The 15,312-nt window shown below is 37.4% G+C and overlaps 1 protein-coding gene across 5 annotated transcripts in view; it reads right to left on the reverse strand.

The window, feature by feature from the left end:
- LOC136863970 (titin) overlaps positions 1–15,312 on the reverse strand; it is a 348,159-nt gene that overhangs the window by 31,282 nt on the left and 301,565 nt on the right. For all 5 annotated transcript variants that reach the window (XM_067140439.2, XM_067140437.2, XM_067140436.2 and 2 more), the window contains 3 exons: positions 14,670–14,817; positions 8,980–9,134; positions 74–224 (listed from right to left, as the gene is read on the reverse strand). In XM_067140439.2, the coding sequence (XP_066996540.2) occupies positions 74–224; positions 8,980–9,134; positions 14,670–14,817 (454 nt within the window). The remainder of the gene's footprint in view (positions 1–73; positions 225–8,979; positions 9,135–14,669; positions 14,818–15,312) is intronic.

Here is a 15,312-nt window from a genome sequence, read left to right on the forward strand (position 1 = left end):
GTAAATGATTCCATGGATTTTGTATAAGTACTTATTATACTTAGAATAGAACTGACTAAAGACTTGAACTTACTAATTAGTCTTCCTGTAGTAATTGGTTCTTCAGGTGCATACGGCAGACTGACTCCAACTTCATTCCTTGCTGTTATCCGGAAGTGATATGATACATGGCTTTTTAATCCAGACACTTCTATATGAGTTACTTCTCTTGCTGTGCTGCCAACCTAAACAAGGAAGAATATTCTCTTAAGAGAATTCCATTCAAGTTGTTATAACAGGACATCTCAGTGCATTATTTGTACTGTATCTGATAGCAATGATGATCATAAGCAATAGCAGAATCCTTGAAACAGGACAAGATATTGGTGGATTACTTGATAATGTGCATAAAGTATGGCAGAAAATTACTATATCTGAATACTGTTTAAAGTAAAATACAGGATTTCTAAATATAATATTTTAATAGCTTGCAATTTCTAAGGTCAAGAGATAAGGGTTTGAATGTAGATAATTCAGTGTGATGGCATTGTCTTATGAAAAAGTTAGGTAGGAATTCTACATTTGAAATATTTCTGTATGTCTTAAAGTTTCCTAACAGATTTAACCATATTTTCAGTATCTTAGCATGTATATTTCGGGCCTTTTTTTTTCTTCCTTCTTCTTCCTGACCTTATCCCCAATTTCTTAGGGTCAGCAGTTTATGAGGACCTGGCCCAGTTTTATGGCTGGATGCCTTTCCGGATGCCAACCCTACGTGGAGGGATGTATTCACTATTGCTTATTTCTGTGGTGGTTGGTAGAGTGGTATGTTAAATGTAGATGAAGAGATGTATATCAGAATGAACACAAATACCCAGTCCCTAAGCTAAGCGAATTAGCCATATGCAGTTAAAATCCCTGATACAGCCAGGATTCAAACCCAGGGCCTTCTGAAGAAAATATCTATATGCTGACCATTAAGCCAAGGAGGTATTTCAGGTCTTTTAGGTTGAATGAACTTCCTTGTTCTGGTAAAAAGAATTTGATTTTCAATTGTGTGAGCATTTGGTGCCCAAATGCCATGAATTCCTTTTGTACGAATTCCTATTGTATCGGATGTTTTAAACACTATATAGAATGTGATAACTGGCTGCAGTTGAAGAAAGTATTGAATCATTTACAAGTCTGAGGGAAAGGTATTATGGGGGCCAGAATATACCTTCTGCTATATATGTTCAAAGGCATTTAGTAATGATATTACAACAGTCCTCATTTACAATGGAATTATTTTGTGTGTCACAACTGCATTGTGGTGGTATGTTATAAGTAAATTTGCAGAATGATTTCCATGATGTTAGTAAGTAATGAAACAAAATGGTGTATGGCTTTTGGTGCCGGGATGTGTCCGAGGACTTCGGTTCGCCAGGTGCAGGTCTTTTGATTTGACTCCCGTAGGTGACCTGCGTGTCATGATGAGGATGAAATGATGATGAAGACAACACATACACCCAGTCTCTGTGCCAGGGGAATTAACCAATTATGGTTAAAATTCCTGACCCTGCTGGGAATCGAACCCAGAACCCCTGTGACCAAAGGCCAGCACGCTAACCATTTAGTCATGGAGCCAGACTTAAAGTAAGTGAAATTATGTCTATACTTTAATGGATGTCGAACACTCTAATCAAAAATGAAAACTGTCAATATTTTTAAGTATACGATTTAGGATATGTGAATTAAAATTTCTGGACCTGAGAGTATTATGAAACTAACCATATATACATGCTGAGTCAACTAAAATGTTCACCTAAAATATCTAGTAAACTGTTAAAGATAACGGAAACCTGCTTTCAATTTCAGTAATGTTCCCAATGGGTTCATAATTGAACTTGCAGTACTTTTCCAGAGTGTCAATATCTGCTGAGATAATGATACTTTATTCTTTTAAATGGAACAACACTATTTTATACACCTAGCATTAGAATAATAAAGATTGCAAATTCAAAGAAGTGATTATTTTCAAAATCCGATAAGTACTCCTTCAGAAAATAGAATGTCTTCAAACATGCTTCATTTGCTGGCCAGGACTGCCTTATTTGAATGAATTACTAACCAGCAGTCAACACATATGCTAAGTATCAATCCTGAGCCTGCTGAAATACAGAGATCTTCCAGGCTTTCCAGACAGCTAGGTATTCAGTCTGATGTAAACGAGAATACACTATGATAAGATCGTGTAATTTAGAAGACTGTAACATCATTAAAGTTACAAGTAAAGGGAAAGAACGGATACGCAATGGCTTCTAAGGGACAATATTATTGTCCTGATGTGTAATGTTAACCATTTTCCCCTTTATTACATACCTTCAGACTCTTTTTTGTTTCTTCATGTTATGTTATTACAGAATAAATATAACTGGTTTAATCTCAAACATTCATTGATATTGGTTAAATGTCACATGAGAATAATAGTGTTATCCCTTAGAAGCCTTCAATCACATATTCATTTATTCTTTACCAGGTACCTATGATAATAATAGAGGTTTCTAAATCATACACTGATGTTATGGTGTATTTGCAGACACAGCAGAGCAAATATCTAGCTGTCAGAAGGTGTTGGAATTCTGTATGTCATGGCTGCCTGGTTAGGATTCATTCCAATACGGCCATCCACAGCTGGTTAATGAAGTATGTTTGAACACATTCTATTTTCTCAACACGTACTGGTCAGATTTTGAAAGTAATCACACTCTTGAATTCGCAATGTCAGTAACTCTAATGATAAGTGTAGAAAACAGTATAATTCCATTTTTTTTAAAAGACAAATTTAGTACTGTTGTCTCAGTATTTCTTAAGTCTCGGGGAAAAGTATTACATGCCCCCTTCGAAACATTACCAAAATTGAAAACATAGTTTCAACATCTTTAAGGGTTTACAAATTATTTGAGGTGAAGAGTTTAGCTGACTCAGCCTGTATATATGAAGCACTTCTAAATTGAAGAGTTGCTGAAAAAAGAAAGTAATATAAATGTAAAATACGAAATTGTAAAACTACTTTCTTTTGTATTGCTTGAGAATATTGTACACATAAGCCTCAGAAACAAGCACTGGTGTTGGAACATACAACATGTTTCTGAAGACAGAATCAGGACAAAAATGTATATACTAATCTGATGCCTATAAACCCAATAAAATCTCTTTCATAGCAAAAATTATGGGCAAGATACCAATACAATTCTAGCTATACCGGTAATAAAAACTAAGTCAATAACTATGTTATTAAAGATCATTCAGATTCTGATTTGGGAAGAGGAATTTGGGACTGTGGGCTCAGTGTGTGAAGCTATGAAGTTTCATCGTATTCCGATATATCACTTTTTGATTAAATAAGACCAAATAAAGAAAATACAAGTGAGTAAATAATTTGTATTGCAACAAAGTACACTATACTAAGACCAATTTTGAATTTCTTTCCCCACCCCTAATTGAGTCTAAATACAGCCACCTTAAATCCGGAAATGTCAATTTTTGTTTATTTTACATTCTGATAGTACAAATATAGTGACTGTTTTCTTGAAAACAAAAACCTCTAGCTGGAACATTGAGCATTTGCTCTAAGTTTAATGTTGTTAGACAGGCTTTACTGAATTTATTACTGTGTATAACCTGTGTGCAAGTCCCACAGTCTAGGAGTAGCATGCCAGCCTCTTATGCAGACGCCCCGGGTTTAATTCCCGGCCAGGTCAGGGATTCAGGTCAGAGATTTTTACTTGGATCAGAGGGCTGATTCAAGGTCTACTCAGTGTACAGGGATACAATTGGTGATTTCTCTGATGGTGAGATATTGAACCCAGTCTAGAGTGCCAAGGTTTTGTCATGCTGATCAGGCGACACCTTATAAACTGCCGGCCAATGGGCTGAGCAGAGGTCGATTGTTAGACCAATGCACAACAGGGCTGTTGTGGCATGGGCTTGCTTTGGCATAACTTGTATAGGAAGCGTTCTTTTAGAGACTTCCCAGTCCATGCTGGCAGCTGTTGTTGATGCTACCATAATGCAGTTTAAGGATCAAGCTGGTATTGTAGTAAAATAGATATTTCTAACCATTTTACACCTTTTCCTCGTCTTGTAAAATCTGGTTGCATGACTTAAGGTATGGTTTCCTAGTGAGTGTCAGGTATATACCAGACATTGCTGTTATTTTATAACACTAACAGGTCTAAATAATGACTTGAAAATCTGGTACCACAATCAAATAATATAATAAGAATATTATTCTAACAAAAAACATCCAACTTTCATCATTTCTCTCAAAATCCCATGATAGACAACTTTTTTTCACTGCTTCAGTTTTCAGATACTTGAACCAGTAAACAGTTTCTCCAGTTCAAAAAAATCAGTTTAAATAAAACTTGGAAAACTACAAGATATGGTTGTAACTAAAGTAATGTATGCTGACTACTCAGCCCAAAGGCTGGTTGGAAACTCAACAGCTCTGCGACCGACCGACCGACCGACCGACCGACCGACCGACCGACCGACCGACTTCCATTTAGGGTTGTCGCCTAGGTGGCAGATTTCCTATCAGTTGTTTACCTAGCATTTTCTTAAATGTTTTCAAAGAACTTGAAAAATTTATCGAACATTTCCCTTGATAAATTATTTCAATCCCTTGCTCCTCATCCTTGTCCCAATTTGTCCTCTTGAATTCCAACTTTATCTTCAGATCATTTTCTTTCCTACTTTTAAAAGTGCCATTCAAGGTTATTCTTCAACTAATGTCATTCCACACCATCTCTTCGAAGACAGCTTGGAACATACCACTTACAAGTTATAAGATTACTTGTGAAATCTGTATTGAAAGTAATTCATATAAAATAATATAAAATTTATTTTCTCTTCCACCTATTCAACACAATCAATGTCCGGCTCCATGGCTAAATGGTTAGTGTGTTGGCCTTTGGTCACAGGGGTCCCGGGTTCGATTTCCAGCAGGGTCAGGAATTATAACCATAACTGGTTAATTTCGCTGGCATGAAGGCTGGGTGTATGTGTTGTCCTTATCGTCATTTCATCCTCATCACGACGCACAGGTCGCCTACGGGAGTCAAATCAAAAGACCTGCATCTGGTGAGCTGAACCTGTCCTCGGACACTCCAGGCACTAAAAGCCATACGCCATTTCATTTCATTTCAATACAATCAATCATAAAATCAAGGTTTAATCCTCATTAAAATATGAAATGGTACATGTTTCACCCCTTTTAAAGGGCATCATCAGCCATAGCATCACCTCTAAACCAAACCAGGCACCTATTTAAAATTTAACCTATAACTATTAAAAGAATTATTAGGTACATATAAGAATTTAACTTAATATGTAGTTGTTATGTAGCAAGAATTATTAACGTATTGATGGCCAAGGCCATAGTCAAATGTAAGATATGATTTAATTAAGCTAAATGGTACAAATGACAATGATAAGTGAAGATTCAAGTTAAAATATTTTATAAGACTTAATAAGGAAATACATTCCAATGCAATGAAGTTTTGGCGTAATATTTAACCATCTACTACTTTCTTGTGTCAGTTCTTATTTTAAAGGAGTTTTTAGCATGCAGCTTGTGGAGATAGAAGTTACTTTTTGTCATGGTTCTAATTAAAAACTATTATTGAACTTTAAAATTGGTGACAACTTGATGAATTTGTTAAGGTGTCATTGGGCCATCTTCTTATGTTGTACTCTAATACTATGTTGTTGGTGTGCCTTGCAGTTGTTGTGGCATTTTGACGTTAGCTTGTTGATAAAAAAGGGGAAAACAGGCTGTGGTACAAGATGTAAATATCACACTGTCAGATGTATGTAAGCTCTGTAAAACGGAGAAGTTTAAAGTTAACGAAATTGAAGAAATGAAAGAAAATGAGGGGAAGATAAACAAGCAAAATATAAGTACTGAGGTGTTGACACTTACTTTTAACTCCGCTGGAATGTTATCTTGCTGTGTGAAAGGTTTTTAGAGTACTGGTGGCCGCCGACGTTCTGCTTCTCGTATTGTAAGTGTGTAGTCTTAGTGGAGGGGAGTGAACTTGAGAAGGCGGGGCTATGGGCTTGTGGGTTGCGTGCGGAGAGGATTTACTCGCATCTGGTGGGAAAGAGGGGCGTGATGTGTTTGTCAGCCTAGTGGGAGTGCTTATTGTTTTTGTCTTGAAAACTTTAAAGAATTTATTATCTTGAAGATTTAACTTATGGAATAGGCTTGGTATCTGGTCATAAATGGGGCTTTTATTATATATTGGATCATTTAGGTTTTGATTTGTATTGTATTGATTTGTATTGTATTTTAAAGTTCAATAATAGTTTCTAATTAGAACCATGACAAAAAGTAACTTCTATCTCCACAAGTTGCAAGCTAAAAACATTGGAACCCATACCAACTCCTTTAAAATAAGAACTGATACAGGAACATAGTAGATGGTTAAATATTATGCCAAAACTTCACTGCGTTGGAATGTATTTCCTCATTAAGTTTTATATAATATTTTAACTTGGATCATCACTCATCACTGTCATTTGTACCATTTAGCTTAATTAAGTCATATCTTACATTTGACTCTGGCCTTGGTCATCAATATGTTAATATTTCTCGCATCTAATCTAGTCCTTACATAACGGCTACATATTAAGTTAAATTCTTATATGTACCTAATAATTCTTTTAATAGTCATAGGTTATATTTTAAATAGGTGCCTGGTTCGGTTTTGAGGTGATGCTATGGCTAATGATGCCCTTTAAAAGGGGCGGAACATGTACCATTTCATATTTTAATGAGGATTAAACCTGATTTTATGATTGTATTGAATAGGTGGAAGAGAAATAAATTTTATATTATTTTATATACATACCGTCAAACGGGGTGATTTCGGACGGTTTTGAGGTTATTTTCGTCTTAACTCACGAAGGGAATCTTAAATTGTATTGTTTGTCATTCTAATAATGAGGAATATATCCAATTAATGCAATACCCTACAAACGAAAAATATGCGCCAATGAATGTTTTCCTGAGAAGACAAAAAGGAGTGTCCGAATTCACCCTGTAATTCAGGGTGATTTCGGACGCACATGCTTTTCAAACCGCTGTCCAAAGTTTCAAAGTGTATTAGGTGATTTCGGACGAAAATAGTCCTTTATTTCAATTCTTCGTTCTTTTTGCTTTAGTGTTGTGATATTTAAAGTGTTCTGAGGGTGTCCAAAATATGACTAGCTGGTTAAAATCATTGTAGTGATAAATGTAATGTGTTACTGATCGATCTTTATTTTCTGACGAGGTAAATGTAAAGTTTTCTGTTCTAAATTGTAATATTAATAGTTGTAAACTGCACATAGATCCTACTGAAAGATCTTAATATTTTTTCTTACAAACGATACAAATCTCAGTGCAAAACAGGTCGATACAATGAATATGTACCTGTCACGGCCTATAAAACTGAAATACGTTTTCTTTGAAAATAAACATTCCTCTCTTCTCAACTTGGACTGGAAGTATTTTTTTGATTTTTTTCTTTAGCTATTGTATCCTCAGCAGGGATATTAGGGAACACAAACACTTTTCTGTTGTTTTTATATGAGCGCAAGTATTTGACATCCACATCCCTTGAACGAATATTTCAGGCCGGGCCAAAATAGTGCCTGTATGCTCTTTGTTCCTCAACTTGTATTTATAATCTGCAACAAGGAATGCCAGAACGTCATTACATTCATTGTGTGCTTCATCGCATTCATTTTTACTGCTGCTGCCAGCGCCATCACTTGTTTCTGCACTGCTTTCATCTCGGCCGATGTCCGGCCAAAAATCGACTTCCCAGAAAGATTATTTTATTTGCAGCGGCGGCGGGAAGTAGCAGGTTGTGTTGGAGCATAGCCGGAGGGTGACGAGCTTCCTTGAACATTTCCTTTTTCCTCATTTAGCATTGGTTGTCTTCCCATTTTTTGGATGTACTTTCCGTGCTTTATTTTGTAGGGTGGACCAAGGCATACCATACAAATCAAATACTTTCCTATAAGACAACTTGCCACATTTAATATCAAGTAGGCCCTATGGCTTTTTCTAATAATTTTGGTTCCTAATTACACCTTGAAGCAGCTTCTTTCTGCCCCTGATAATTTCTAGGCATTGTCCGAAATCACCCAGATTGCTTTCAGTTTTCAGTAAAATGTGCGTAAAAACACTATTTTTACTAAATCATATCAAAATTCCACAGCAATAGTTTATAAACACTTCAGTCAGTTGATCTCACAAAGTACCAGAGTTATAATGCATTCCTTCCGGCCGCGACAATCGAAAGTATCCACTTAATGATAATGCATGAACTTTCAACAATGCCAGTGCACACGGGAAATTTTCCAATGTATGAAGTCGATTCATAATAAAAAGCGCAGAACGCGGGAAACATAACCTCAAGGTCAAACTAAAACGCGCGCGTAAGTGAAAAGCACCGGCGGCTCGTTGCTATGCAACAACATATGGCAAATCTACCATACTGTCCGAAATCACCTCTGTGTCCGAAATCGCCCCGTTTGACGGTACCACTTAGTCGAGCATCTCTTCTCCTCACTCTCAGTCTTGCCAGCTGAAGTTTGCAACATTTTTGTCATACTACTCTTTTGTCAGAAATCACCCAGAACAAATTGTTCTGCTTTCCTCGAATCAAGTAATCCTGGTGTGGGTCCCATACACTGGAACCATACCCTAAATGGGGTCTTTCCAGAAATTAATATGCCCCCTCCTTTACATCCTTACTACAACCCCTGGCCTAGACATCAATTGACTTTATGTCGCACCGGCACAGATAGATCTTATGGCGATGAGGCACTGTTGACTACTATGTTACAATGGGTGGGAAATAAATATAAGGAATGATGTACTTATAGATAATCTATTGACACTGAACAGTTGAGAATTGTATAAATATAGCTGATTTGAAAATAAATATAATAAATACCTACCTTTTGCCATGCCTTTTTATTAACCTCTCTCCTCTCAACGATGTATTCGAGAATCTGAGCTCCGCCATCAGTTTCTGGTGGTTGCCATGCTATTACAAATGATGTCTCTGTCATTCCTGAGACATCGAGTGGCCCTCTAGGAGGTGATGGCTTATCTAGAATTGAAGAAATCAAGTTGTATATTAACTTATTAGATCAAGTTACAACTGTCAGTATGCAAATTACATGAAATAATGATATGCAATAAATTGATACAGCAAAATAAAACTAAAAAAAATTTGCTAAATTTATTGTAATAATAACAACAACAACAACAGTAATGGTGTGTGGCCTCTCGTGAGGCCAACGACTACCTCACTGAAGGGTGAAATCCCTGACCCGGCTGGGAAGTGAATCGAGGACCCCATGGGCTGTATGCCAGTAAGCTAACCAGTTAGCCACCATGCCAGATAGAGCAAACTCGTGTCCTCATATTCCTCAAAGTGGGTTCAGCTGTTTTCAGCCACACTCCCAACAAGGGTGACTGCATGTCTTTTTTAACCACATACCAGCCCTTCTGTCAATCTTAAATCCCTAGCGGTAATGGGAATTGAGCCTGGGCCTCTGAGGATGGAAAATAATAGCATTAAGGATTACATTACAGAGGGGAACAATTAGTGTCAAAATATCAGCTTACAGTATTTTGTTTCAAAGAGGAAAGGCAGAGAAATATTCCTGTGCATATTTTATCCACAAACCTAAAATCAAGATCAAAAGTGTTCATTTGAATACCAGAAGATACATATGGATCATTTTCAGTAATTTTATTTCCCATCAATGCCATGAGAGACAAAGTATCCACTGCAGTTAAATTGCCACAAGAAGTCATCATCATCATCATCATCATCATCATCATCATCATCATCATCATCATCATCATCATCATCATCATCATCATCAATGTCCCACTCCAGTTGGCCGGGTGTGGTTAACAAGCCTCCTCCACTCCTTTCTATCCTTCCACTTGTCCTGCTCCATTACTTCTGCCACATCCAATTCAGCTTCTCTAATGTCCTTCCAAAGCTGATTCATCCACCTTCTTCTCGGTCTTCCAACTGGTCTCTTTCCCTTAACTTCTCTTTCCAATTCCCTTCTTGCTACCCGTTCCTTTCCCATTCTTTTTACGTGTCTGAACATCTTAGTCTTGCTTTCTGTATGTTCTATACTAACGGTTCTATATTTAGCTCTTCTTTTATTTAATATTTTGAATTCTATCTCTTCATGTCTTTTTAACCGATGTTCTTAACAATTTCATATCTATTGCTTGGATCTTACTACCTTGTCTCTTATTAGTTATCAGTGTTTCTAGTCCGTATGTTACAATTGGTATGAAATACTGTTTATATAATGTTAATTTTTTTCTCTTGGGTACTTTGTCATCCTATAAAAAATCTCTGACTTTATAATAAAATGTTGTACCTTTACTTAGTCTGTTATTAATTTCAGGGTTGATTTCATTACTTCCATTAATAATGCTACCCAGATATGTAAACTGTTCTACATTCTCTAACTGTTCTCCGTCTATGTTCACTTGGCTTCTCTTTTTCTCTTTTCCACAGTGCACAACTACAGTCTTCTCTTTACTAATTACCATTCCAAACTCCTTCAGGTTTTCATTCCAAATGTCCAGTCTCCTTTGTACATCCTTTTCTCCCTTTCCCCAAATCACCACATCGTCTCCAAATACCAAAGCATTCACTTCATCACTACTGATACTCTGTTTTACACATTTTACGACTTCATCCATCAATATAATAAACAATAATGGCGACAGTGCACTTCCTTTCGTGAGACCTTTCTTTGTATAAAATATTTCAGAGTCACCACTCCCCACTTGTACACTGCTTTTACTCTCATGATACAGTATAACTTTTTTATCCTGTTAATTAATGATCTTGGTACATTCCTTTTCAGTATTTTAACTGTATCATAAGTTTTTTCCACCGGGCGAGTTGGCCATGCGCGTAGAGGCACGTGGCTGTGAGCTTGCATCCGGGAGATAGTAGGTTCGAATCCCACTATCGGCAGCCCTGAAGATGGTTTTCCGTGGTTTCCCATTTTCACACCAGGAAATGCTGGGGCTGTACCTTAATTAAGGCCACGGCCGCTTCCTTCCAACTCCTAGGCCTTTCCTATCCCATCGTCGCCATAAGACCTATCTGTGTTGGTGCGACGTAAAGCCCCTAGCAAAAAAAAAAAAAAAAAAGTTTTTCCAAATCCAAAAATACGAAGATGATTTCCTTGTTCCTTTCCAGATTTGTTTCCAATATCGTTCGCACTGTAAATATCAAGTCTATTGTTGATCTATTCAGTCTAGAGTCTGACTCGTTTGCTGAACGGTCAGCGTACTGGCCTTCGGTTCAGAGGGTCCTAGGTTCGATTCCCGGTCGGGTCGGGGATTTTAAACTTAATTGGTTAATTCTAATGGCATGGGGGCTCGGTGTATGTGTTGTCATCATCATTTCATCCTCATCACGACGCGCAGGTTGCCTACAGGCGTCAAATAGAAAGACCTGCACCTAACGAGCGGAACCCGTCCTGGGATATCCCGGCACTAAAAGCCATAAGACATTTCATTTCATTCAGTCTAAAGCCATATTGTTCTTCCTCTAACTGTGTTTTTATAAGAAATATTGAATATTGAATATTGTGAATGTCAGCTACCTTTTAACATAAGGCACAGACACTTATGGTAACTGCCCCTAACTTGGAGTACAGTTTCTACACGATGAGTTTTGGTGGCAATTTGTCTACTGAAGGCTTCTTATTAAAGCAGCTTCTCTTATCCTGAAGCTGTTAGCTCCTTTAGGAAGTCACATACTTTAATAGTTTCTGTAGCTGGTTACCAACCTAACAAATTTCCCTCCCTTTCTCATCCTGAACATGGGATAAGAAGGAGCAGAGATATTATGGTTTAGTAACAATATATAAAAAGCTATCATGGTATAGAAAGATTTCAACAAAATCATTTGTTGGGTTTAGGTCAGCAGTCTATTGACTGCATTGATGTAGCTCAGGGCCTCTCAAACGCCCAAAATCTCACGCGTGCAAAACGAGGCGCAGAGGTTCTGTGCACCGCACATCAGTCTGACTTGGCTTGGTTCGGAGCAGCCTTTTGTCTTGGGGCAACTCGATTAAGCTTGGCTCAACTTGGCTCGGATAGCGGAGCACTGCAGAGCAAGTAAGGAAGGGGGAAACAGGCGTAGGGAAAGAGAGAGACAAAGAGACAGCGCAATTGCTCAAAATCGAGGAGTGAGGGATCTGCACTGTGGTCAACCTAGTGAAGTTGTCTTATGCACCTTGCACTGTGCAATGCATTGGTGCATGCACACTGAGAGGCCCTTCATCCCAACACATCCTTGTTCCCCAGATTGTGAGTCACATAAGTGGGCACACCTCTCCCTGTCATTAGCTTACTTGATTTGTCTTACTTGATTTCTTGCTCCCTCGGCTCTGTGCAGTTTCATATTTTTTGCATTATTGCTGATCTTGATTTGATCTCTTCCTTCAGGTATAAAAGAAAGCCAAGTATTGGGTTAATGTTTTAAAAAATACTGACAAATACTCTAAAACGTTGCTGGAATGATCTCCATAGCAACTCTCTTTACAATCCATGGAGCGAGTTATGGGCTCTTGGACATGACTGACGCTGATGTTTCCCTTATTTTTCACTATATCAGACAAAGGTATAGAACAAAAATTTCCGTGGAACTATTTTCACGTAAAACCAATTGTAAGAGGGATACATCAAGTTTTGTTCTTTAGGTCCCTTCTGAAGTACATGGTGAAATGTTTGGACAACTTATAGCTAAGATCCTACTCAACCATTTTTAAAAACTGAAATACCAAATTTCATTAAAATCCACCCATCCATTTTCCTGTGATGCTGTAATAGACAAAGACAAATATTAAACTGAACTCAACATAGGCCATTAACAGCGACGTCAGTATTCTTGTCAGAATACACTATTAACCCACTGGAATGTAGCGGTTAAAAGCAATACTATCATATGAATTGCTCTATGTTTTTAACTTTATACTTAAGATTTTTTGAAGTTTTTTCTGGTGAGTCTTTAACAAATGAGCAGAGTTAAATAATGTCCATTCCAAAGAATCGCAACAGTTTTAGTGGACACTGTAACTAGGTAAAATGTTAAGTTTCTTCATTCTTCTAGTCAATATTCTATTTGTAGACAGTTTATTCTACTTTTTTTTTTGCTACTGGCTTTACGACGCACCGACACAGATATGTATTATGGCGACAATGGGACAGGAAAGGGCTAAGACTGGGAAGGAAGCGGCCATGGCATTAATTAAGGTACAGCCCCAGCATTTGCCCGGTGTGAAAATGGGAAACCACGGAAAACCATCTTCAGGGCTGCCGACAGTGGGGCTCGAACCCCGAATACTGGATACTGGCCACACTTAAGCGATTGCAGCTATCAAGCTTGGTACAGTTTATTCTAAGAAGACTATTTTATGTATACGCTTTTCTAAATGAACCTGTGGTTTCTTCATTTTTTTTAACAATCTGCTTTACATCGCACCAACACAAATAGGTCTTATGGCATTGATGGGGTAGGAAAGACCTAGGAGTGGGAAGGATGCAGCCATGGCCTTAATTAAGGTACAGCCCAAATATTTGCCTGGTGTGAAAATGGGAAACCACGGAAAACCATCTTCAGGACTATCGATAGTGGGGCTCCAACCCATTATCTTCCAGATGCAAGCTCACAGCTGCGTGCCCCTAACTGCATGGCCAACTTGCATGGTAATTAATGTAATTAACAAATAGTATAAAGTAGTTCTTTACTGTACAATGGCTGAAGTTTAAAAAAAATTCTTAATCATGCATCAATATATTTTATCAAGTGTAATGGCTGAAGAAGTCCTATAACAAGGACAAAACATGAACAAAAAAAATGTGTGATTTTTAAATGTTAATAATTTTGGTAATAATAATAATAATGATAACAATAATAATGATAACAATAATAATGTAATGATTTTAAGAAACTGACTGGTATTGAATAAGATGGAACCAGAATCGTTTCCTTCTAAGGTCATTATATAATATTGGTGTCAATACAGAACAATGAATATGAGATTCATAAACTGCACAGAGCTTCATAGTCACAATTGAATGTCACTGTTCCCGCTCCATGGAGAGTGTGTTCGCTCCTTTGCTTGACTGCGATGTATACTTGGTACAGAAGCTGCCCGTATTTCACAGAAGCAAGCCTACCTGCATTGGGCTAGCCTCAATGGCACCCACCTGAGCAACTCTGATCTATATAGACATGAGGTGAGATGAATTTATATGGCTTGTTTTATTTTAATGGCTGGATGCCTTACCTGACGCCAACCTAAGTTAAGGAGCTAATCAAGACGGAATAAATGATGGTGAATGAAATTGGGTAAGGAGGTGGAAGGAATCATCTGTAGCCTATGAATTGGAACTGACCCAGCATTTGCCTAGAAGTGACAATGGGAAACCACAGGAAACCATTTTCAGGACAGCTGATAGTGGGATCAGAATCCATCTATTTCCTGAAGACAGAGCTTGGCTCTATAGCCGTATTGCATTAACACATGCGTCCACTCTGCTTGGTATACTACTAAATTATTGGATGTTTTTTACACTGACTTACCAAATTTGCTCCTTATGGTTACAGTGTCACTTTCAAGAGCCTCAGAGATACCAACAGGATTTTCAGCTATTACTCTGAACATGTACTCAGCATCTTCTTTCAAACGCTGAACACAATATGAAGATACATCCTTCTCTACATCAGCAACCTAGAAGAAGAATAAAGAAATTATCTTGTAGAAACAATAAGGCTTACATTATAAGAATAGTAGTAAACTGATTCAACTTCCACATGGAAATTCTTATTCAAATTTAATAGGACGCTCCATGCAAAAAAGACATTGCAGTCCTATAAACCATCATATTGTACATAATAATATTGCCTTTCCTATCCTTGAACAATAAATTTTCTCTGTCAGAAGAGCTTAAAAGTATAGGGAGTTACATTCTGAGGATTTGTTTTATGGGAAATTACTTCAAACTCTACATAGTAGAAAAGGAAGATCATCAGAACTTCAAATCTCTCAGACAGAAAGAAAGTAAAGAAATAAAGATGTTGATCACCTGAGACATCAGCCCAGTAAATTTCAATTTCTAAGATAATAGAGTTTTCAGGTCTGAGTCAAAAGGATGTAGAATATATTCCAATTTTATTTCAAAGTAATACATGATTACAGAACAAATAGAAGCTTATCTGAGATACT

This window comes from Anabrus simplex, chromosome 2, assembly GCF_040414725.1.
Source record: "Anabrus simplex isolate iqAnaSimp1 chromosome 2, ASM4041472v1, whole genome shotgun sequence".
In the NCBI taxonomy this organism is placed as follows: domain Eukaryota; kingdom Metazoa; phylum Arthropoda; class Insecta; order Orthoptera; family Tettigoniidae; genus Anabrus; species Anabrus simplex.